The following is a 24,767-nucleotide window of genomic DNA, read 5'->3' as shown; positions in this document are numbered from 1 at the left end:
CCCCCCCGCCACTCGCCTCCCCGTTGGCCTCCTCACTCCGCTTGCCTAACCTCCCTACCTGCAGGGGCCCCCCAAAGCGTGGGGCCCAGGACAGTTGTCCCGATTCGCAATACCCAACTGACGGCTCTGATCACCATTCTACTTTCTTCATCTTTCTTACTTTGTGCTTTCCATTTAGGGATTTTTTTTTCCTGACCTGTGCAGCCTCTAACCACAACTCTGTGTGAAACTGCAGAAGTTCTCAGAGTATGACCAGTTAGACTCACTGTACAAAAGTGTAACTTGTGTATATATCTGTAACTATAGAAACATACTATGCAAAAGCACAGTTTAATGCAGCATCAAGACTGATACATGTATATTATACAAAGTGCTGCACACACAGCAACTAAAAGCAAGATTTTCAAAGGTATTTAAACACTTAAGGATGCAGGCAAGTACCTGGTGGGATTTTCGAAAGCACCTAGACACATGTCTTCCATGGAATTTAAGGCAACTAATCACTTCCTGATGAGGCATTAGAAAGATTTGGTCCACAGAGAATCCTGATGGTCAGACATGTTTTTGTTTAGCCAAATTACAATGGTTTAAAAATACTTAGTACAAATGCGTTATTTTAAATCAAGATTTTTTTAAAGCAACTATCTCCTAAGGTTATAGTGGCGCTGTGCACACATGAAAAACTTCTCACTCCATTTGATATCTGAATGCAACACGTGATAGACCACAGTTCTAAGGAACCTCTGCCTCATTTCAGATATCTGAAGATTTATACAGAATGAGGGTAGGCTCCACTGAAATGAAGAAAATTATTAACAAGATTGCCATCTGTAAAACTAGGTCAACTGATTTTCCATCAGAATAACTTTGCCCAAGAAGTCTACATTAACTTCTGAGTATGTTACAATGGAAAATACTGAAGTAATGAACCAGTCAGGAAACTACAGTTATGTTCCCAAGCCTATTACACTATTGAGTTTCACTTTTTAGGAACAGCAAATACTAAAAAAAAATGCAAAATATGAAGAAAAATAAGCAGATTTACAACCAACATAGCAGTATAACATCAGTTACTTATGTCACAAGTTTCAGAATCAGCTTTGTTACATATCAACTTTCCTTGTTACATCACAACTAAATTCAGTGATAGAACTATATCAGATGGCTCAATGGTAAGAGTTTAATATCCAGTTTATAGAAACAGCTTTGTTTTTCTAAAAGTGAAAATTTTAAAAGTGAAAATGCTCAAAATTTTTTCACTGAATAATTAAAGGTAAATTAATATTTCCTTGTAAATTAACTATTACATTTTTTCTGTGCCAAAACCATTCCTTAAAAAAATTCATCCAGTCCTCCCTTCCTTTTTTGGCCTACACTCATAAGATCCAATGCCATGTGCATGCCCCAAATATAAAGGAATAGGGCAAAATGGTACAGCATTCAAGACTACTCATGATCTGCCAAACCTTTAGCCTTTCCCAGCCCTGCTTTGTCACTTCATTCCTTACACACACACACACACACACACACACACACACACACACACCCTTCTTCTAATCAAAGTTACCCACTCTGCCTGAGACTCATGAGCTGGGATTTCTTCTCCTGACAGAAAATGGAAAAGCTAGTTGCAAAAGTGTTCCTGGGTATTACAAAGGTTGAGGTAGAAGTACTCCTCTGATCAATGCTCTACTTCCCTCTTTGATGATGTGTTTCAGACAGCAAGCAGAATGCAGATCTGAGGAAAAGCAAACTGGCAGAAAGTGGAAAGCAAAGCAGTTCTACATTCCCTGTGCCCAATATTTTTTCTTACTGGATTTAGGCAAGTTGAGTTACAGAGTGCAGAATGAGATAAAAGAAGAACAGACATACATATAGAATCAAGAGGGTTTAATATACAGAAATATAGCCTTAAAATTACATTTCACATTCAAATATTTGCTGCCCTGCAATGTGGATTCCATTGCATAACAGGAAGTTCCTGTAAAAAAAATACTTCCTTCTTCCAGGACAGGTGAATTTAAAGTTACAGGTTTATACTACAGAGTGGGAAAAGGAAGGACTGGAGAAAGCAAGAGCAAACAAGACAAATGATACGTAAGGAGAGAAATTATGGAAGGCAACCAAAGAATGAGGCAGGAGGGGGGACAGAAAAGGAAGGAAACAAAAGACGACACAGAAGTTGGAGGTGGGAAGTATTCTACACTAAGAAACAGCTTCTAACTGATCAGACAGTGATTTCTTTCCCTAAGAGGTCATTCAGGCACTAGGAAGTGTAAGAGTAATCAGGATGTATTGCCAGGTAGGAACATTTTAACAAAATAAAAAGATGAAGGGAAACTAATTTCATTTTGAATAAATGCTTCCTGACTGCACCAATTCCTAAACATTTTCTCTTTGCTTTCAATGGGTGAGACTGAATGGAGGAGGGAAAGATCTCTAGAACCCCAAACTGCGAATGTTAGTCTCTCCTTTACCATCCTCTCCATCTCCCTTCTATACACTTTCCTTCCCCATAATGTACTATTTTTGTTAGAGCACTAACCCAAGAATTTGTACACTCAATTTAGACTGTTGGAATGCAGTGCCTACCCACAGCTTTGCCAGGTTTTTCATTTGGCACTTAAACACCCTCTACTGTTACCCTCTCTGAGAGGCTGTACAATTACTCAAATATCATGTATAAGTATACTTCTACTTTCAAAATTACGATATTACTAATGTAAGCTTACAGATTATTTGCCGTTTCAAAATGCAATGAAATTTGCAATAATTGCCAAACAGAACTTAAGAATTTTAAAACCTACCTTTAAACTAGACTCATAGTCTGTATTCACTTTGAACATAAGCCCAAGTCGCAAATGAATTTCCTTGGCTCGACAAAAGCTGGGATCAACATAAAGCACCTCCTGAAATGCTTTAATCGCCCTGGAAAAACAAATATTAAAAAATTGCAACATTTTATGCAATGTTACTTTATAATCAGTGCACGTTATTTATTTGTATTACATATTAAAAAATTAAAAGCAGAAAACTGTTATGGGTAAACACATCAAGATCAATTTTATGTAGAAAGGTGGTAACTTCACTTTTTTGTTGCATAGTTTTCAGTGTTTACTTCAAGTGTTAAAAAAATCTGTACTTCTAACACCTTAGTTGTCTACAGATCTAACCTAAAAGTTCAACCCTTTCCATTCAATAAGAGAAATTGCATGACTTACTGTCTGTTTTGGATTAACATCCCAATTTTTTTCATTTCAGGAAAGGTGGACAAAATAAGAACAACTGGTAACAAAAGTATTATAACTTTTAAGAACAAAAATGTGTAGACGGTCTGCTCCAGCTCTGCCTCTGCTCCTGGCTGGTTACAGCTACCTGGGAGCAGAAGCTGCTGGTGAGAGTAGGAAGACAGAACCAAGATTAAAAGTTCAGGAGCGATCACCCACCACTCTCACAGTGGCCTCAGGCATCTTCACTTACAGAACTCTATCCCCCCACTCCTCAAACACACCCCACCAGCTACTCATCTGCCTAAAGAGTCAACTGCTGCCCAAGTTCTCACTCCAGCATCAACCACCTCCCCTCCAGTTACCAAGCATGCTCCTATACATTTGCTCATCCCCCTCCATCCTCCCCCTCCCAGCCAAATACGTGGACAGTGTGGTAGGAGCAGGATCCTGTTTCTCTTTTCCATCCTTGGATGCTTCTGCTATTCTAGAAATGAGAGAAGGGTGAGGAGGTTCTGATTGTACTTCCTCATCCTTCCCACACCTGCTCCCACTCATGTTGGGAAGCAAAAATCAGTTTGTAAGGAACATCACTTGAAGCTACACAAAACTTGGCAACTACAGTGTAACAAACTCAGGATATTTTTTCCTAGACTATTTTTAGTCACAAGACCTGTCTATCTTAGTCAGAGATGGTAAACAGAAAAACTGCACACAAGCAACTCTACTTGCAAAACCCCTCTGCTAAGGCATTACCAGTGGCCTTTTACCCACGTAGTTGCTCACTCTGATTCTTGGTTGCAGTGTTGTTGTAGCTGTGTTGGTCTCAGGATATTAGATAGACAAGATAAAGTGAAGTCTTTTATTGAACCAACTTCTGCTGGTGAAAGAGGAAGCCCCGCCCCACTGGGGGCTCTAGACTGTCCTGCGGACTCTGATTCTGGCCAAACAGGACTGGATCAAGTGGCCTCCCTCCTCCAGGGTGAGCGAGGGTCCATTATAGCCACCCTGAAGAACTGGATTCTAACTCTGCCTCTGCCTCACAGTTCCCATGTGATATTAAGCAAGTCACTTAAGCCAAACTTTTCACAGGTTGTGTCACTAATTGTGTGTTCCTCATTTTCTGGGCGGTCGACTTGAGTTTCTGTGGTCCAATTTGCAGAAGTGCTGAGTGCTCATAGCTGCAAATGAAGACAATGGGATCTGTGCTTTGAATATATGAAGTGCTAAAGAATACTAACTTTGAAAAAATCAAGCCAATCTGTCTTAAATTGGACACCTAAAATTAGTGGATACCTTTGCACTTAAACTCTGTGTCAGTTCCCCATTTCTAAAATGCAGATCAATACCACCTCTTCACACAAGGGTGGTGTTACCATAAATTCATTTCTGTCTATGAAGCACTCAGATACTGTAATTATGAGTACCATGGAAAAGCCCATAAGAAAAAAAATATACTTTTTTTTTTGTTCAGAGCAGGATTTGACTATGCAGTAAAATAAGGTCTGGGGCCACACATTGAACAAGGAGGAGTAAAAAATATATAGTTTTGTGCACTGTATGAGGCAGGCGTCCTGTAGAAAAAACAGTATGCAATCAGGTAATTAAAGATCAGGTAATCATGAAGCATGAGTGTAAGGAGGCCAAATTAAGGTTGCACAGGCAACCGTAATTCTGGCATTTCCTAACTTTTGAATGCTTGACTCTGCAACCTAAATAAAGTTCTTTTAACAGTGTGTTTTGGCCATGTGCACTTTTTAAAAAAAACCTAGAAAATTAAACTGAAGTCATAAGAAAATACTAGTTTTTATTACTGGTTTGTAAGTATGTTTGTCAGAATTGCTCTTAAACTGCTGTCTTACTCCAGTAAGGAATGCTGGTTGATTAATTTTTTTAAAACAAATATTTTAAACACTAGTAATGCTGTCAGTTAGACCCAACAACTTTGGGAACATCAGAAAGCGAAGATTAAATACAGATACAGTTCAATTCAACTAGATGCCTATGGAATTTGTTATTTCTCCTCTGTTTTACTTACCGAGTTACAGGTTTTAATATGATGCACAGGGCTGTAAGAGCTATTGAAGTCAATGAGAGTCATGAAGCTAACTTCCTATTCACTTACTTGACAACATACCCCTTCAAAGTATACATTTATTACATGGATTAGTCTACTCCAGTGCTTTAAGTTTATAGACTTTTAAATTCCTGTAAACAAAGTATTAGCAGTAAAAGGGAACTCTCTCCAACCCAATGAAGTATTCACCAAAATAAATACTGTAAACCAAGGTTAGGTTAGTAAAATGATTCTTCAGAGATGATCACAAATAACTGGACGTTATGTAAGACGGTGTAAAGCCTTGTTAGAGATGTATTTTTATAACATTAAGTATAGAGTAAAAGGGATATGCCCAATTTAAATTGAAAGGAAGATGTGCTAAAGCTCACTGTCTGCACTGTACCTAATGGTTTAACATTGTGCACAGCTTTTTATGTGTTATAATTTGTTTTAAATTATTGTTCCAAATCTAAAGTAAGAATGGGTTCTGTGTGTCACACTGTTCTATGAATATCAAAGAGATACATAGAATCATAGAATATCAGGGTTGGAAGGGACCCCAGAAGGTCATCTAGTCCAACCCCCTGCTCGAAGCAGGACCAATTCCCAGTTAAATCATCCCAGCCAGGGCTTTGTCAAGCCTGACCTTAAAAACCTCTAAGGAAGGAGATTCTACCACCTCCCTAGGTAACGCATTCCAGTGTTTCACCACCCTCTTAGTGAAAAAGTTTTTCCTAATATCCAATCTAAACCTCCCCCATTGCAACTTGAGACCATTACATATACCTATATCCTGTCATAATGGATTTTCAATGTCTTTCCTCATCTCAAAATTTATTTATAGCATGAATATTTTTAAATGTTGACCTAGTCATCAAAGCTAGGGCACTGGGATCAGCTATAGCTTAGGCTGCCAAACAGTTCCCCCTTTCAAAAGCCTCCCTTGCCACTACCACTGCCACACTTTTATACAGTTAAGGAATTTTTGACGATAAAAGTAAAAAATATACCTTCCTCACTACAAAAAAAATGTACAATCCTCTTTTGCTCAAATATAGTGCTGAAAGCACTGATTGCTAGATTTGGACTTTCTGCCTAAGTGAGAAGATGTATTATTTTGAAGTGCCTTTTAATATTTCAGTAGAAAGTAATTTTGATTTAGCAGCTAAAGAGTCTTTAGGGAAAAAATGTGCTTCATCCATTTGAAATAAGCTTTGTTTTTAACTGTACCAGTACCTATAAAGAACAATCTATCAGTTTTCTAAAAGGCAAAATGTGATCCACATGTGGGCATGGCTATATATTTTTTTAAAATAACAAAGTTTAGTAAAGGTTTTCATCTTGAATGAGGCAGGGGTTCATAGGAGGATGCCTCATTTAATGCAATGTTAAGTTGTGCACTGAATGCAACAGAGAATTACAACAGCTCATTGAGCATGCATAGAATTGTGTGGTAAACTTTATAAACCCTGGGCATAAAGGTTTGTGCCTACTACACAGAATTCAAGACTGCAAGGTGAACACACACGAGGAAGGGGGTCCTTGACTTAGTATGCAGCTAATGTAGATTGGACAATAGTGGAGTTTAGTGAAAGTGTGCCTAATTATGGAAATTTTTTCCCGCTTAAAATGGAAATCCATCAAAAACTAAAAGTTCAGAATGCTTTCGTAAACACATAAAAACTAGGAAATTCCGGGGACAATGTTGCACATTGAACTTCAACTGCCCCCGATGCATTACAACATGGACTATAACCATATGCAAATATCTCAAATATAAATGCCCAGACAAAACCCAACATTACGCTTATAGTAAAAAGTACATATTGGTAACTTCACAATTAAAAATATTACGGGACTCTTGTAATTAGCTCCGAAACAAGCTTTACAAACCCAAAAATTCAGACTTAATATTTCTTTTTATCCTCATCATTTGAAGTATGGCCCCACGTCTTATTTAATTTAGATCTTCCAAGACTGGCACTAAATATGAAATTAATTTCTTCATGGGCTTTTCTATGGAAGCCCATCAATGTAGTATCTGAGCCTCACAAGCATCAATTTATCTTCACTATTCCTCTGAGATAGAGTATCATCACTTTACAGACAGGGAAGTGAGCCACAGGCAGATTTAAGGTAGAAATTTGTAGCATTCTCCACTAATTTTAGAATGATTGCACCACAAACTTGACATATCTAGTTTTAAAGAGTATTAGCATTTTTATAGCACCTTTAAATGGCTGTGCAGGCCTTTGAACATATAACTAACCCTCAAAATATCTGGGGTAGGTGGGTAAATATTATCCCTATTTTACAGATAGGGAAACAGACAGAAAGGCTATGACATGGCTAAGGCCACATGGTGAATCAGTGACAGAACAAGAGATTAGAACCTGTGCTCACCTAACTCTCAATCCTGTGCTCATTGCTCCAGACTATACTGCCTTACTATCAGAGTAGCTGAACATCCACAACTTACATTCACTTCAATTGCTGTTGTGAAGGCTCAACTTTTGAAAAACCACGCCCAAAATGTTACAAATTGGAACACAGAAAAGGAGGGACAAAAACAGAATTAGTAACTACCTGCAAATTTACACAAACTTAAAAAATTTACTCATTTTCTGAAATTCTCCTATATTCAAAACTAATAAAGTATACCATATATACTCATTCACAAGCCAAATATTTTTGGTAAAAAAGTGACGCATCAAAGAGCGAGGGTCAGCTTACAAACGGGTCTACACCAAAATCTGATGATTTTAAACTCTAAGATATTCAATTCAATAATTTCAAATACATTGTCATTTTGTTTACCTGGAGCGTCTGCAGGCACGAAGCCCCCCAGTTCCCTGTGGCCGCAGTTTGTCGTTCCCAGCCAATGGGAGCTGCGGGAAGTGGCGTCACTTCCCGTAGCTCCCATTGGCTGGGAATGACAAACTGTGGCCACTGGGAGCTGAAGGGCTCTGTGCCTGAGAATGCTCCAGGTAAACAAAACATCCCGACCTGCCAGCGGCTTATTCTGATGGGCCGGGAGCCGAAGTTTGCCAATCCCTGAAACATAGGGTCAGCTTATGAACGGGTAATACAGTTTTTACCATTTTTACTTATCCATCGGGGGGGGTCGGCTTATAAACAAACCAGCTTATGATCGAGTATATATGGTATTTTAAGTAATTCTGCTTTGAGAACTAAAATGGCTTTATTGGGTCCAATTTTTATTCGCTCAATGATTTTGCATCAAATATGCTGAGTTTACCAATCAAATGTTTTCCTACATACAAACTCAACCTGGAACTAGAACCAAGCTGCATTCTTTCCACTCCGTGTATCAAACAAAGATTCTGCAGACCGAATTAGACCCTCAGTTATAGCCATACAACCCTTTTGTCTTCAATGGGTTTGCAAAGGGGAAACTCATTAGAATTTAGTAAACTTAGAAATTAGATTTTATTGATATACAAAGATTAGAATCCAACTCACTCATTCGTAGCTGTGTTGGCTCTCTAGGACTAACAAATTGAAAAACATAATATATTTAACAAGTGTTACTGAAATATTACTCAAAATGATTTTAAAATAGGGGACCGTAAATACTATGGTGCATTTTAAATTAACACGTATAGTTGACTAATGTATATAATTAAGAAACAAGTCAAGAAAGAGATGAAGTGAGTTATTTTGTATTCTATTATCTACACCCCAGACATGGTTAGAGACACACTGCAGGCTATTCAACATGATCACAAGATCAGTATTACCAAAGGCAAATGTTCTAGTAATATCAGCATCAATACTCAGACTTCAGGGCTAGGAGTCATCTAACACCACTAGACCAGTTTCTGTCCCATACGCAGGTCTGTATCCAGAATTATGTGGGCCAAAGAGACTTGCAGCTTCTAGGTACTCAACTGTCTTGCCTCAAAGCTTTTCTATGATTTAACCAAAAATGGAAGATTAGATACTGGATGATAGCCAAATTGTTGCCAAATGTGGGTTGCTTGCATGGAGACCACTTAACAGCTTCCTTAAGAGACATCTTGGCTTTCCTAAAGTAGGAGATAATAGTCTCTACCACCAATTAACCAAACTCTTCCACATTGATCTTTGTTAGCAATAGACTTTGCTCTCCCCCAGGCCTTCAAAAGACAGGAAGGACATCAGTGATAGGAAGGACACTGAACCAAAGGGTTCCCAACACCTTTGAACTCACCAAAAGACAACTTAGGCACAGATTTGTTAAGGTATTTAGGGGCTGCTGTACCCAATATTTCAATGCTTAACTCATGTAGTAGCCCAAATGTCATTTTCAGAAGGGAATTAGGCACTTAAGAGGGCCTTAACCTTTGTTCTCTCAGTATACCAATCAGCATCCACAGCAGACTTGTACTGAATCTTCTTCTTTATTTGATTCATAAACTAAACAAATTTATCAAAAATGGAATGGAGTCCACACTGTAGCCAACAGAAGCTATCCACTACCACATGAATCTGGTCAGAGACTTTGCTGATGCTATGCTATAGGCAAAGAACCTCTGGTTTATCTCCTGCACAGCAACAAGAAAAGAAACCAAACATTCTTTATGACACAAACTATCAGCTCCAGCTCAAGACTTTCACCACCAGTGCTCTAGTGGTCTTTCTGCCTCCTACCTCATCTATAAAACAAGGTGGCTAACAAAGATGAAGCTGGAGAAGAGGATACCTATGGGCTGACCTATTAATGAAAAATGATGCTCCACATCCTACCAAAATCTCAACACACACCACAAATCCAAACTATATTTTGATCTAGAACTACCATGAGTAAAATCAGCTTTGAACTGGACAATGGAGCAGATAAAAGCTGTTTGGTATCACGCAATAGCATCAACTGAACTATCCTTAAAGCTAACATTACCAAGTTTAAATAAAACATTTAAATTAAACTACAACTAACCCACAAACTAGTAAGAAAGAAAGAAAAGTAAAAGTAAAAAAGTAAGAAAGTAAGAAAAGTGTATTACACTGCAATGTTTAACTGAAGGACTGTTCTGAGACTCAATTTCTACAGCATTAGGAAAATAACTGAGGCAGTTGGAGCCATGGTCCCTTCTTTTCATGGTTCCTAACCCTCTCGAGTCCTGCAAAAACCTACTACAAATTTAAGAGCCACTTTTGACAACTTGTACTGGAACTTATCCAGTTTTATGAATATAAGCAAAATAGTGTTAATGTAGTCATGTCATTGCAATACGATGAAAAACTTACCACAGGAATCTCAAACTCGTGGCCCCACGGGGCTCCAGCAGTTTTGGGGCTGGGTCTCTCCCTTGGCCCCACCCGCCACCCCCGGACGCTCTCCCCAGGCGATTTAAAATGGCCTGGGGCCCCGGCAGCACAGCACAGTGGAGCTAAGTGGTGTCTGCTGCTCACTCCACTTGTCTGCTGGAGCCTCCCTGCGGCCCCGGGATGGGGCGGGGCTGTGCCTCTGCCCCGAGTGCCCCTGCGGCCAATGGGAAGCTGCAGGGGCAGTGCCTGGGGGCAGGTGCCCCATGGCCCAGTCCATCTTGGAGCCCCAGGTAAGCACCGCACCTCCCGACCCTCTCCCAGAGCCTGCACCCCCACCCCTTTCCCACACACCCCTCCAGCCCCCAAACTCCCTCCCAGAGCCTGCACCCCCTCCCCACACACCCCCAGCCTCCAAATTCCCTCCCAGAGCCTGCACCCCCTTCCTCTTCCCAAACACCCCCTCCCAGAACCTGCATCCCCACCCCCTGCCCCAGCCTAGAGCCTGCACCCAGCACCCAAACTCCATCCCAGAGCCTGTACCCCAGACCCCTCCCCCACCCAAACTCCCTCCCAGAGCCCAACCTCTCATCCCTTCTGCACCCAAACTCCCTCCCAGAGCCTGCACCTCAATCCCCTACCTCAGACCTCCTCCCTGACCCAAACTCCCTCCCAGAGCCTTAGGCAGGAGGGTTCTGGGCAGGATGAGTGACATGAGCTCGCTGGGAAGATTTGAGAACTGGCATTGGCCTTAAGGTAAATTAAGTTTAAGACCCCTGACTTAACACTTGCAATCTTTGTATATCAATTCCTCTGCTTACAGTACCATGTTAATTAAAAGTGGAACATTTTTTGAGGTTGATTTGAAGCAGAATCTCTAAGCATTTCGCAACAAATGTTAACAGCAGCCAACAAAAACAAATCAGTTCTTCTCCAATACTGTAAAATATTTTGCCGTTCTGTACAATCCCAAATAAGACGACTTTGTTGCATATGATTCCAGAAGCAGACCAAGAACCTTCCTTTCCTTTACTAAGTTGATATGTTTTTCCCTCGAGAAACAGTCATTTGGCCTGATTCTATTTGTACTATATTTACTTCAGTATCTTTACAGTTTAGATTCTTCATGATTTCATTGAACAGATTTTTTCCAAAGAGTATACACCAGAATATGGGTTCAATCTACTCTTCAATAAATGCAAGTCTTTATTTTGGATATGTGGAGTTGTACTTTCTTTATGAAACCTCCTTGTAAGAAGGTGGCACAATTTGCCCTGTTTATTCTTGTAGATTACAGAATGAGGCAGCTGCCCTATAAAAATGGAGGGGTGGGGGGAGTCACCGAAGTAAGGAAACTTATGTCACATTGTTGTAGATATTGCTATTCACTGCTAGCTGCTAGGCTTTTGACATCCAGTTGAGCACTTCCTACCAACAGTCCCCTTCTCATCAGCTGGCAAGAGCAAATGGGACAAATGCCCACTTTTGCCAAAAAGGGGCTGGTGGGGTGAGTGGCAGGACTCAGGCCAGCCCTGTGCAGGGGAGGTGGTCAGGGAATGGCTTGGACCAGCTCCATGTGGGGGAAGGAGGGAGAGAGCAGCTTGGGCCAACTCCATGCAGAGGAGCAGGTGGGAAGAGAGGGGCTCTAGTCAGCAGCTCAGCACAAAGGGGGAGGGAGGTGGGGAGAGGGACTCCATGAGTGACTCCATCGGCAGGAGAGAAGAGAGGTGCAGCAAGCAGAGCTCTGGCAAGCAGCTGGGCCAGCTCGGGGGGGAGGGGGGTGGCAGAATATGCTCACCACCACAGCTGGGCTCAGGCTTCTGGCCTGGCCAGGGGGAAGGGCCTCAGGGGGAAGAGGAGGAATATGCTGGAGGGGCCCTGGGTCAGGGGAGAGGAATGGCAGGGGCCAGAGTTCCAGTGATCCTGCCGGCGGGCCCCAAATTGGCCAGAGCTCCCGGGCACAGGGCCCATCGGCCCATACAGTAATCCACCATTGTTTTTAATGGGCTTGGTTCTCTGCAGGTAGAACACCAGGGTGCACCTGATGTCAAGGAAGTGCAGTTTCTTGTCCCCAGGAGAGGCATGAGGTTTTGTAAAAATACAGGTAAGTGAACTGATTGGTTGATATGGAATTTGGACACAATCTTGGGGAAGAATTTGGGGTGTAGCCGGAGGGACCTTCTCTTTGTGGAATACCGTGTAAGGAAGGTCTGCCATCCTGGCCACTAGTTCACTGACCCTTCTGGCTGAAGTGATCGCTATTAAGAATGCCACTTTCATGGAGAGGCAGGTCATGGCACGTGTCACCAGAAGTTTGAAAGGTGGGCCTACGAGAGTTGACAGGATGAGGTTAAGGTCCCACTGGGGTGAGAGTTTGATGACCAGTGGGAAGGTTCTGAGCAAGCCTTTCATACATCATACTGTCATCCGGTGAGTGCAGATAGCGTGTTCCTCCACCAGGGGGAAGGAAAGCATTAACTGCTGCCAGATGTACATAAAGTGAGCTAAGTTGTAAACATGTTGTTTTTAGGGCGAGGAGATAGTCAAGGATAACCAGAATGCCCAACATAGCAAGGGAATGGTGGTGGTGGCATGCCAAAGCTGAGAAGCAGCACTGTTTAGCCCAATACCATATTCTGGTCAACTCTTTCCCTGGTCCTCTCTCCTGGACTAAGGCAGAGCATCCAAACACCAGGCCATGAGGTGGATTGAGCTCTGGTTGGGGTGCCTGAGCCTCCCATGGTCTCAAGTTAGGAGATCTGGGAAGGGGTGGATCCTGATAGGTGGGCATGTGGACTATCTTAGGAGATCCATGAACTGTAACTGCCTGGACCAATAGGATTCTAGGTGGATGATGGTGGCTCCATCTCAGTGAATCTTCTGAGCAACTTGAGGTATGAGAAGCATAGAGGGAAAGGTGTATCAGGGGTCACCGGGCCAGGGGAGCAGGAGAGCATCACCTTCTGGGAGTCATTGCCTATGGCTCCCCTGCAGCAGTATGAGAAGCTTTCTGTTCATCTGGGATGCAAAGAGGTCCCACAGGCGAGTACCCCACTGTGCAAAGATGTTGGTCAGAACTGTTCTGTGTATTTCGCATTCGTGGTCTGTCAAAGTTCCTTCCCCATTCTGAACTCTAGGGTACAGATGTGGGGACCTGCATGCAAGACCCCCTAAGTTTATTCTTACCAGCTTAGGTTAAAACTTTCCCAAGGTACAAACTTTGCCTTGTCCTTGAACCACCAAGTGTTTTAAACAAAGAACAGGGAAAGAGCCCACTTGGAGACGTCTTCCCCCAAAATATCCCCCCAAGCCCTACACTCCCTTTCCTGGGGAAGGCTTGATAAGAATCCTCACCAATATGTACAGGTGAACACAGACCCAAACCCCTGGATCTTAAGAACAATGAAAAATCAATCAGGTTCTTAAAAGAAGAATTTTAATTAATTAAAGAAAAGGTAAAAGAATCACCTCTGTAAAATCAGGATGGTAAATACCTTAAAGGGTAATCAGATTCAAAACATAGAGAATCCCTCTAGGCAAAACCTTAAGTTACAAAAAGACACACAAACAGGAATATACATTCCATCCAGCACAGCTTATTTTACCAGCCATTAAACAAAAGGAAATCTAATGCATTTCTAGCTAGATTACTTACTAATTTAACAGAAGTTCTGAAGCTGCCTTCCTGATCTGTTCCCAGCAAAAGCATCACACAGACAAACCCTTTGTTTCCCCCACCCCGCACTCCAGATTTGAAAGTATCTTGTCCTCTCATTGGTCATTTTGGTCAGGTGCCAGCAAGGTTATCTTAGGGTTTTGCCTCTGGCCAGGAGGAATTTTTTAGGACTGTATACAGAAAGGTGGTTACCCTTCCCTTTATATTTATGACATGGTCTATGTAGAGACTTCCGCTTAGTGTGTCCACTAGGGAGTTCTGAACTTCTGGGAGGTATGCAGTCTGTATAGTAACCTGATTTCTGACACACCAATTCCACAGTCTGACTGCCTCCAAGCATAGGGAGCAAGAGCTCACTCCTCCCTGTTTATATATACACACCATGGCAGTGATATTGTCTGATAGGATTTTCACGTGTGGAGGGAGCATATGAGGGGAAGGAAGTCCTTGCAGGCTAGACAAGCTGCTCTGAGTTCCAGCAAGTTTATATGCAGTCTGGCTTCCTGTGGTGTTCATGTATCCTGAGTTGTGTGGCGGTCCAACTGAGCACCCCATCCTGTGTGTCTGTCACAGTGATGTCCCTCATGGTAGGGCTGAAGGGGGTCCCCACCATGAGCTTGGTTGGGTTGGACCACCAAGCAAGAGAGGCGAGAAATCCTGAGAGAACTGTGACTTTGGAGTCGATGCAGTCCCTGGTCAGCAGGTAGGTCAAATGGAACCAGGCTTGTAGGCATTGCAAGTGGAGCCTAGCGAATGGTGTCACATAGGTGCATGCAGCCATATGGCCCAAGAGGGAAAGGCAACAACACACACTAGTGCGGGGCTTGCAGGTAATGCAAGTGACCAGGCTGCACATAACACAGAATCTGTCTGCTGGGAGGAAAACTTGTGCTGAAACCAAGTCTACCCTTGCTCCTATGAAATTTGTTGTCTCTGTGTGTGACAAAATGGACTTGTCTAAGTTTATGTAGATATGTAAGAAGGTATCAAAGAGACTCTGTTGCAAAGACACCTTCATGTCAGGATTGTCCCACTAGAAGCCAATCGTCCAGGTATGGGAACATGGTATGTCCCTGGCATCACATCTGGGTCGCTACTACTGCAAACACTTCCATGAAGACCTTTGGTGCTGTCTCACGACTAAAAAGGGAGGACAAAACTGGGAGAGCTGCTGTCCAATCCTGAACTGTGGGAACTTCCTACATGATGGATGAATGTCCACATAGAAATATGCTTCTTTTGTGGTGAGAGCTGCGAACCAAACTCCCTCCTGAAGGGAGGGATTATGGATACCACAATGAAATCATCCTGAATTTCAGCTTCCTGATGAAAATATTGAGCTGTTGAAGGTCCAGGATGGGTCTCTGCCCCAACCCTTTTTTGGGATGAGGAAACATGGGGAGTAGAATCCTCTTCTCTGATATTTAGGCAGTACACTCTCTTTCGCACCCTAGTGGACTATAAGTCTGCCTCTTGTTGAAGAATCAACTGGTGGGAGGAGTCCAGGAGCAGGGCTAGGGGGGAGAAGTTGTGAGGAGGGAAGAAAAGGAACTCTATGGAATATTCATGAGGGATAATCTCCAGAACACAACGGGCCGTGGTGATTTTGCTCCAACTGTGGGAGAAGGTGAGGCGGCCTCCAAAGATGTCAGGTGGTGGAGGAATCTGTGGTGGTGCGCACGTCTTGACCTGTATGTCAAAAGTAGCCTTTGACATATAGCTGGAACTACATTGAAGATGTGATAGTGGCTGGAGCTGGGAAATGGCTCTCTGGGATCTCAGTCACTTGGGAGGATGTTCAGGTAGACACTGGTAGTAGGAGGGATAGGAGGAAGGTGACCTTGGTCTGAAGGCTGTGTTTGATGTTTTCTCCTGGAGGCTGGAGAATAGACTCCCAGGAACTTCAGAGTGGATCTTGATTCCTCAGCGAATATAGATACTCATTCGTCTTGTCATTGACCAGATTGGACTCGTAGAAAGGGAGGTCCTGAATGGCATTTTGGACCTCTCTTGGGAATCCAGATGACTGGAGCCAAGAGTCTCTATGCAGGATATGCCCCGTGACCAAGGACCGGAATGAAGTATCAGCTTCATCATCATCAGTATCATCGCAGCCTGGAAAGTTACCTTTCCCACCAGCCTCCCATCGCCCACCGAAGACTGGAAGTGGGCCTGGTCTTCCACAGAAAGTTTGTCTTTTAACTCTGCCAGCCTGGTGTAAGTATTAAAGCTGTAGTTAGCCAATAATGCCTGGTAGTTGGCGATACAAAACTGAAGGCCTGTGGAGGAGAAGATCTTCCTGCCCAGGAGATCCAGCCTCTTTGACCCTTTATCTGGCAGAGTGGATTTCTGCAGGTGCTGCCAAGCCCATTCCGCTGCCGCTTGCACAACTAGTGAATTAGGGGCAACGTATGTAAAAAGAAAAATTGGCCCCTTTGGCCAGCACAAAATAGTATCTCTCTGTTCACTTTGGGGTATGGACACACAATCCTGGCGTGTGCCAAACTGTTCTGGATAGTTCCAGTATGGTCTCATTTATGGGAAGGGCCACCCTGGATGGTCCCTTTGGCTATAAAACATCCAGGAAACTGTATTGGGAGTTCTGGGCCTCCTCCAACAGGATTTGCAAGTCGGTAGCCACCCTCTGAAGTAGATCTTGATACTGTCAGTGGTCATCTCGTGGAGAGGGTGGGTAATAAGGAGGTTCTGGTCGGAATCGCAGGTGCTGGCTCAGCGTCATCCTCCTCGTACACCTACAAATGGCTGACAAGATGGGGAAGAGAAGGTTACTTTCCTGTAACTGAAGATACTTCAAGATGTGTGGTCCTTATCTGTATTTCACTGAGGGTTTACGCATGTGCACTGTGTGTCTGGAGCCAGAGAATTTGAAAATAGTAGTGTCCGTTGGTTTGCACATGCGCACTTACCCCATGGTTATGTCCGAGCTGATAAAGGGCAGGGTGGACCAACCACGTCTCCAGTTCCTTCTCCACCGCAAATCGAACAGATCCACAGCAGAGGGGAAGGAGAGCGGCAAGTGGAGTACAGATAGGGACCACACATCTCTAATAACTTCTAGTTACAGGTAAATAATCGCCTCTTCTTTTTTGAGTAATAGTCCCTATTGTATTACACCAAGGGTAACTAATTAGCAATAACTAATTCAAAGGAGGGTGCAAGGATGAAGATGGACTGGTTGAGCAGAGGACAGCCACAACGAAAGATGTATCCGTCGCAGAGTTCTGCGCCAAGGCATAATGTGCAGCAAACGTATGTACCGAACTCTACGTGGCTGACCGACTGGTGTCTCGAAGTAGTACATCGTGGAGGGTGGCCATACTCGACATCTGGTCTCTTGTGGAATGGGCTCTCACTCAGAAGGGGGAGGCAATACCAATAACTGATAGATCGTACTGCATCCCGAAATCCACATGGAGATTCTCTGTGTAAAAACTGCTTACTCCTTAACTCTCTCAGCTATTGTGATAAACAATGTCGGAGACTTTCCGACTGGTTTTGCCTTCTACAGGAAGAGGGCCAAGGCCAAGGCCCAGCAGACATCAAGGGAGTGAAGCTGTCATTCCTCTGCCGAGGTGTGAGGCTTTGGAAAGAAAGCAGGCATGGGCTGATTGAGATGAAACTGGGATACAACCTTTCGCAGAAACTTGGGATGTAGGCACAGGAAGACTTTGTCCTTATGGAAAGTGGTGAAAAGGGGTCCCACCCTCAAAGCCCCAAACTCACCTACCCTCCTCGCCGAAATAATAGCCACAAGGAAGGCAACTTTTATGGAAAGGAGAGACATAGAGCATGAAGCCAGCGGTTCAAAGGGCTGTTTCATTAGTGCTGATAGGACGAGGTTGAGGTCCCACAAAGGAGCGATAGGTTCTATGGGTGGGAAAGTTCTGAGGAGGCCTGTCCAAAACCTAATAATCAACGGGGATGTGTAAATATGGAGTGTCCTTCCATGTGGGTTCGAAGGCACTGATTGCCACTATGTGGACCTTGAGAGTTGAGGGCAAGCCCCAACGTCTTCAAGAACAGGAGGTAATCCACAAGAAAGGGAATCTCCACTTCTCCATTTGGCACCGTAGGAACACCTAGTGGACTCTTTCCTGATGCTTGAGACTGTCTTGCATTTCAGATGATCACTCCTATCCTAGTGAAGATGCCCATCCAACAACCATACTCTGAGGTGAAGCGTCTACAGATTGGGCATGTCTGATCTTGCCTTTGTGTTGCATTAGCAGCCCAGGGAAAGTAGAGATGGGAAGTGGGTGCCAGGCTGACATGCGGAGAAAATTGGGAAACCAGAACTATCTTGGCCAGAATGGGGCAATCAGAATGACTGTGGCTCTCTCCAACCCGATCTTGTGGAGTACTTGTGGCAGGAGTAGTACAGGGGTAAGCATGGTTGATCTGGTCCGACCAGCAGAGTATCAGAGCATCACCTTGAGAGTGGATACTGATACCGTTCCCCCTCCACCTCCGGAGCAATATGTGCTGCATTTGTTGCTGGTGTGGGAGGCAAAGTGGTCTCTGGTCGGAGACGTCGCTTACTATGGTGTCATGGAGTTCTCACTAGTGATCGGCCACGAATCTTCTGCCGTCCCTAACCTCTGTTTTCCAGAAGGTGGGAATGGGAGACAGGGGACGGATCACTTGATGATTACTTGTTCTGTTCATTCCCTCTGAAGCACCTGGCATTGGCCGCTGTTGGAAGACAAGATACTGGGCTAAATGTCCCTTTCGTCTGACCCGGTATGGCCATTCTTATGTTCAATAAAGTCCTGCAGTTTGCCACGTTGAGGAAGTCATATTTGGCCAACAAGGCTTGGTAGTTTGAAATTCGGAACTGGAGGCTAGCTGACGAGAAGCCCTTGAGTACCAGAAGGTCCAACCATTTGCTCTCCTTATAAGCTGGGGTGGAGCGCGGGTGTTACTGTCTGGACCATTCAGTTGCTGCTTCCACCGTGAGGGAATTGGGGGGGAGGGGGAGAGGAGGAGGCAGGGGTGAGAAAAGAAACTCAGACCCCTTAGCCAGTATGTAATATCTCTTTTGTGCCCCCTTGTGGGTAGGCATGCATGTGGCTGGGATATGCCAAGATGTTCTAGCTGGCTGGAGAATGGCACTGTTGATCGGCAAGAGCATCCCTACTTGGTACTGAGGAATGAAGGATTTCCAGGAGCTGATGCTGCTTGTCTTGTACTTCTTCTAGTGGGGTGTAAAGGTCATTTGCTACCCTTTGCAGGAGATCTTGGAATTGTCTGGGATCCTGGGTATAGTCCCCAGAGTAAAGAGGGTTTCCCTCCGCATGGGAGTTCTATACTATGTACAACTAATATTGCTAAACTACAGGATAACTATTTACAGCAAACATATATAACTCATTTAGAGACTGGAAGAGCAAAGGAGGACAGGGTTCTGACTCAGGCCATGGGGTGATAAGGCAGCACTGGAATGGAGTCCCCAAGCACCCCCACTTACGCCCTCAGTCAGGAACATGAGAGAAGATACTGAGCACGGTGCAAGTCAACGGACACTGCTTGGAAAAACTTCCAGAGTCAGGCACACGGCATGCATGCATATCCCACATGTGGAATGCACATAGGGACCAGAATCAAAAGACTATATAGTTTCAAGTTGACCTAAAGCTATTTGTGAATTTAACAAGAATTCGCCAAATTGTTTCAGCCAAAAAAAAAAAAAAAAAGTTAGGGGACTAGATTCACAAAACATGACAAGAGGGAGGCAGTAGTGTCACTGCCCCACCCCCTTGGTCCCAATAGTCTAGTGGTTAGGCCACTCATATGGGATGTGGAGACACCCAGGTTTGAATCCCCAGCCTGGAGTAAGGACTTAAACCCAGGTCTATCCCGCGCACAGGCAAGTGCCCTAACCACCATGCTATAGGATATTATGGGTGGGTCTCGCTCTCTCCAACTGAACCTATTCCACTTTGCATAAAGTATCTGAACAGTCACTGGGCCAGAGAGAGAAAGAATGACACTAAAGCCCAGGGATAGATACTTAGGCAAACTTCTGCAACTATGAGGCTGCCCAATCAGGGTAGATGGGTTGAGAAGGCTGTTGCAGAGAAATAACTGATTTGGTGGGGGAGGGAAGAGGAAATTAAATTGGGTTGAACAGAGGAGTGACTGAATGGAAAGTGAGAAACTAATGGGGGACTGAGTAGTGACAGAATTCAAGTGTCTCCAGACGTGTGTGTATTTTTATATATGAGGGCCAGATGGCAGAATGGGTTGAATGTATTTTTGTAAGGATGGACTAGTACAATTTTGCCCAGACTGGTAAATTCCTGACAATTTTTCAAATATACCATAATGCATAGCTGGTGGAATTCTGCTCCAAAAAATTAAAAATTCTCCACCAAAAATTTATGCTCACAATATTTTAAAATTCTGCAATATTCAGCATATTTTATTTCTCAAAACAATACAATATAATCACTCCACTTCAAATATTTTTGTAATTTATTTCAAAATACCGGTCAACAAGTATGTCAACAATACAGACAGCAGCAAAAAAGATTCCCCCATGAGTAAAGAGTTAAAGAAACCCCTACAACAACCCAGTTATAGTTGGGGGGGTGCTGGCAGGGGCTGTGTCAAGTCCCCAGAGCCCAGACACCTGCACTCCCATCCCCCCAGAGCCCAGCCACGGGGAACCCCAAGGCCCAGACACCAGCACACCCAGAGCCTTTACTCCCCCCAACTTCTTTACTGTCCTGCCAGGGGACATGGTGTGGTGCAGCCCTGCCCTTCCTCACCCTTTGCCAGAGCTGGCAGGGTTTCCCAGACCCTCTCCCATCCCCAGGAGAATGAGGATCAAAAAGCATGCAGCATCCAGCCCCACCTGGTTTGGAGCTCTGCTCACTGTGAGCTGGGGTATGCAGAGTGCAGCGGCCCCTAGTGGTGGCCAGCAGTTCAGCAGGGGAAACAGGGAATTTTGCAAAATTCTGCATGGCGCAATGGTGCAGAATTCCCCCAGGAGTAATGCTAGCATGATGAATTCAAGTACAAGATGTAGCACATACCAGAGACCGCATATCTGGTGGGCAAAGCAATAAGACAACTGAGTCCACCAGGGAATGAATATGACGCAGCAGCAACAATGTTTTAGCTTAAGTTTCTGAAAACCGACTATTCTCATGTGTCTGGCTCTAGAGGTGGTAACTGTGGTTGGAGGACACAACATGGCCATCCACTGCTCAGACAACACTGGGAGGCCTCTTTTCATTGCAAACATTGCCTCCCCGCTCTGGTGATCTAGGTGGAATAAAAAAAGTATTTACTATTGACAGTGGTAGGAAGCCTAATAAAGCTGTGAATAATGCTGATTTATAACAATTTCAACTTCGTTGCTCTGCTCCAAGATGAGCAAAGGGGAATCAAACTGAAGCAAGTATAGTTTCATCAACAAGTTTCATCAACAAGAAAGTATACTACCTTCAACAAGGAGGACCCGGTCAACTACAGACCAGTGAGCCTAACTTCAATATCCAAAAATATACTGGAACAAATTAAACAATCAATCTGTTTAAACCTAGAGGATAATAAGGAATAGCAAACATGGATTTTTCAAGAGTAATTCATGCCAAATCAATCCATTTTTCCCCTTCTCTGACAAGATAACTTGCCTTGTGGATAGGGAGGAAAACAACAGATGTGATATATCCCAGACTTTAGTGAGGCTGCTGACATAGTCCCATATGACATTCTTGTAAGCGAACTAGGGTAACATATTCTAAGTGAAATTATTATAAGATGGGTGCACATCTGGTTGAAAGACAGTTCTCAAAGTAGTTATCCATGGTTTGATACATTTCCCAGTTTGACAGCAAGTGGGATCCCACAAGGTTCTGTCTTGGGTCCGGTACTATTCATTTTTCATTAATGACTTGGAATATGACATTGAGAGTATGCTTACAAAATTCGCAGATGACACCAAGCTGAGGTGTTGTAAGCATTTTGGAGGACAGAATTAGAATTCAAAACAATCTTGACAAATTGGAGAATTCGCCTAAAATCAACAAGATGAAATTCAATAAAGACCAGGGCAAAGTACTTCACTTAAGAAAAATCAAATGCACAACTACAAAATGGAAAGTAACTGGCTAGGTGCTAGTACTGGTGAAAAAAAGATCTGAAGGTTAGAGTGGATGAGAAACTGAGCAGGAGCCAACAATGTGATACTGTTGCAAAAAATGCAAACATCATTCTGTGATACATTAACTGGAGTATCAAATACAAGACACAGGAAGTAACTGTTCTGCTCTGTTTGGCACTGTTGAAGCCTCAGGTGGAGAACTGTGTCCAATTTTGGGCATCACACTGTAAGAAAGATGTAAACAAATTGGAGAGAGTACAAAGGACAGCAACAAAAATGCTAAGTGGCTTAGAAACCATGGCCTATGGAGGAAAGATTGAAAGTACTGGGTATTTTTTATCCAAAGAGAAGAGAAGACGAAGGAGACCTGATAATAGATATCAAATATGTTAAGGGCTGTTACAAACTGCTCTCCATGTCCACCAAGTGCAGGATGAGTCGTCACTGACTTAAACTGAAGCAAGGGAGATTTAGGCTAGATATTACCAAAAAACAAAGTATTGATAAGCACTGGAACAGGTTACCTAGGGAGGATTTTTAGAACAGGTTATACAAACACCCTTCAGGGATGGTGTAAGTATTTTTTGTATCTTGGAAAGCCAAAGATATTGTAAAAAAAAGATTAACAGGATTTCCCAAACTGACTATTTCAATTACTTTTTAAAATGTACCTACTCTTCATTGAAGACATTGCATAAAATTACAGATCTTACCAAAAAACCATCAAAAACTCTTCCTTTTCCCTTCACCCCAGCAAGACAGATACTTACCTGCCATTAACTCACTAACATCCTAATTAACCCACCCCATCCTCAAAAGCCTGCAATCTTAGCTGCATGTCTCAGAGGTAGATGGATGTTATATGCCACACAAATACCAGCTGAATTGGGTGGACTTGCTGCTTTAAAACTAATGTAGTTTGAGTGACAATTCACTCCATCTGGCAGACGACAGGTTTGAGGCTTGCCTTGCAATCTACATTGGACTGCAGAAGTAGAGTATGTACTACCTAACTGTATGAGTATGGCTAAAAAGCCGATCGAAAATGCGATTTCCAGCTTGGGTAGACCTACAAAATCTTGTGCACTCAGAATAGCCAGGCAGCCATGGTAACATGGGCAGCAGCTCAGGCTAGCTGCCTGACTATATTTAATCCCACCCAACACCCTGGGTTCACACTCAAGCAGCTAGCCCGAGCTGCCACCGATGCCTCTGCAGCCATGCTGCTATTTTTTGTGTGCGAGCTCGAGCTGAACTAGCTTTTGTATGTCTACCTAAGCTGAGGGGATGGGTGGGAAGAAATCACATCTCCAACTGCTGTGTAGGCAGACCCTAAGTACCCTTGCACCAGCTCCAAGGATCATGCGATTCTCACTTATCTGAAAACCCACCACAAAGGTTTTAAGAAATCAAACGCACTTTATGTGATTTCATATGCATTGTCTACACTAGCCATTTTCCCCTTGTAATTTCCCACTGTTACCACCAAATGCAGACTCCCCAATACAGCAATAGTAGAGCACTAGTGCGAAAAAGGTGCCAGCAACTGCCAGTGTTTTAACCACATCATCCAGAGAGACTGGGGCTAGTCTACACTGGCAACACTAAAGCGCTGCTGCTGCAGCGCTTTAACGTGGCATGTGTAGTCGCAGCAGAGCACTGGGAAAGAGCTCTTCCAGCGCTCAAAAAAAAAAACCACCTCCACGAGGGGCGTAGCTCCCAGCACTGGTGCACTGTTTATACTGGAACTTTACAGCACTGAAACTTGCTGTGCTCAGGGGGGTGTTTTTTCACACCCCTGAGTGAGAAAGTTGCAGAGCTGTAAAATTGCCAGCATAGACAAGCTCTAAGTGGGACTAGACAATGTAATGATTAACATGATAGCAGCCAGTCAACACTGGTGCTCTTTTGGGTGTGCTGTATAATCTGCAATGAAAACTTCGCAATCCTGTAAATAACACTGAAGAACTGAGCTAAGGCCCTAGTCTATTAGCTTCTTAGGCCTCCCAATCGTTTGTCTTTGTCCCTACATATAATTACATTTAAGATTAGAGAAAACCAATCTGAATGTGCTAAAATAAAAATAATGGTTTCCACTATTTTGATAGTACAAACTATGACACAACATCCTTTGCAAACAGAATTGGGGTAGATCTCTATTTTGAGCATTATATGCTAGAAGATAAGAAAGGGACTCAGGATTGCACTCCATAAGTCATATATTGGCCTCTTCTTCCTGTTCTATGCTCAACCCTAGACCTTTTTAATCTGGGATCAGTCATGTTGGCTAAGTAATAGAAGGTAATAGATTTTAAGATTTTTCTGAATCCTTTTCTGGTTTTGTCCTCACGTGGTTTAGGTTCATTCTTGTTAATCATATCAAGCCAAATTTCCAATGAGACTATC

The 24,767-nt window shown here is 43.3% G+C and overlaps 1 protein-coding gene across 4 annotated transcripts in view; it reads right to left on the bottom strand.

Moving 5' to 3' along the window:
• The window catches only part of KDM6A (lysine demethylase 6A), a 267,920-nt gene that overhangs the window by 118,493 nt on the left and 124,660 nt on the right, over window positions 1–24,767 (bottom strand). For all 4 annotated transcript variants that reach the window (XM_074969231.1, XM_074969233.1, XM_074969232.1 and 1 more), the window contains exon 6: window positions 2,808–2,928. In XM_074969231.1, coding sequence (XP_074825332.1) covers window positions 2,808–2,928 — 121 coding nt within the window. The remainder of the gene's footprint in view (window positions 1–2,807; window positions 2,929–24,767) is intronic.

Source organism: Natator depressus, chromosome 1 (genome assembly GCF_965152275.1).
Source record: "Natator depressus isolate rNatDep1 chromosome 1, rNatDep2.hap1, whole genome shotgun sequence".
Taxonomy (NCBI): Eukaryota; Metazoa; Chordata; order Testudines; family Cheloniidae; genus Natator; species Natator depressus.
This window is presented reverse-complemented; position numbering and strand designations above follow the sequence as displayed.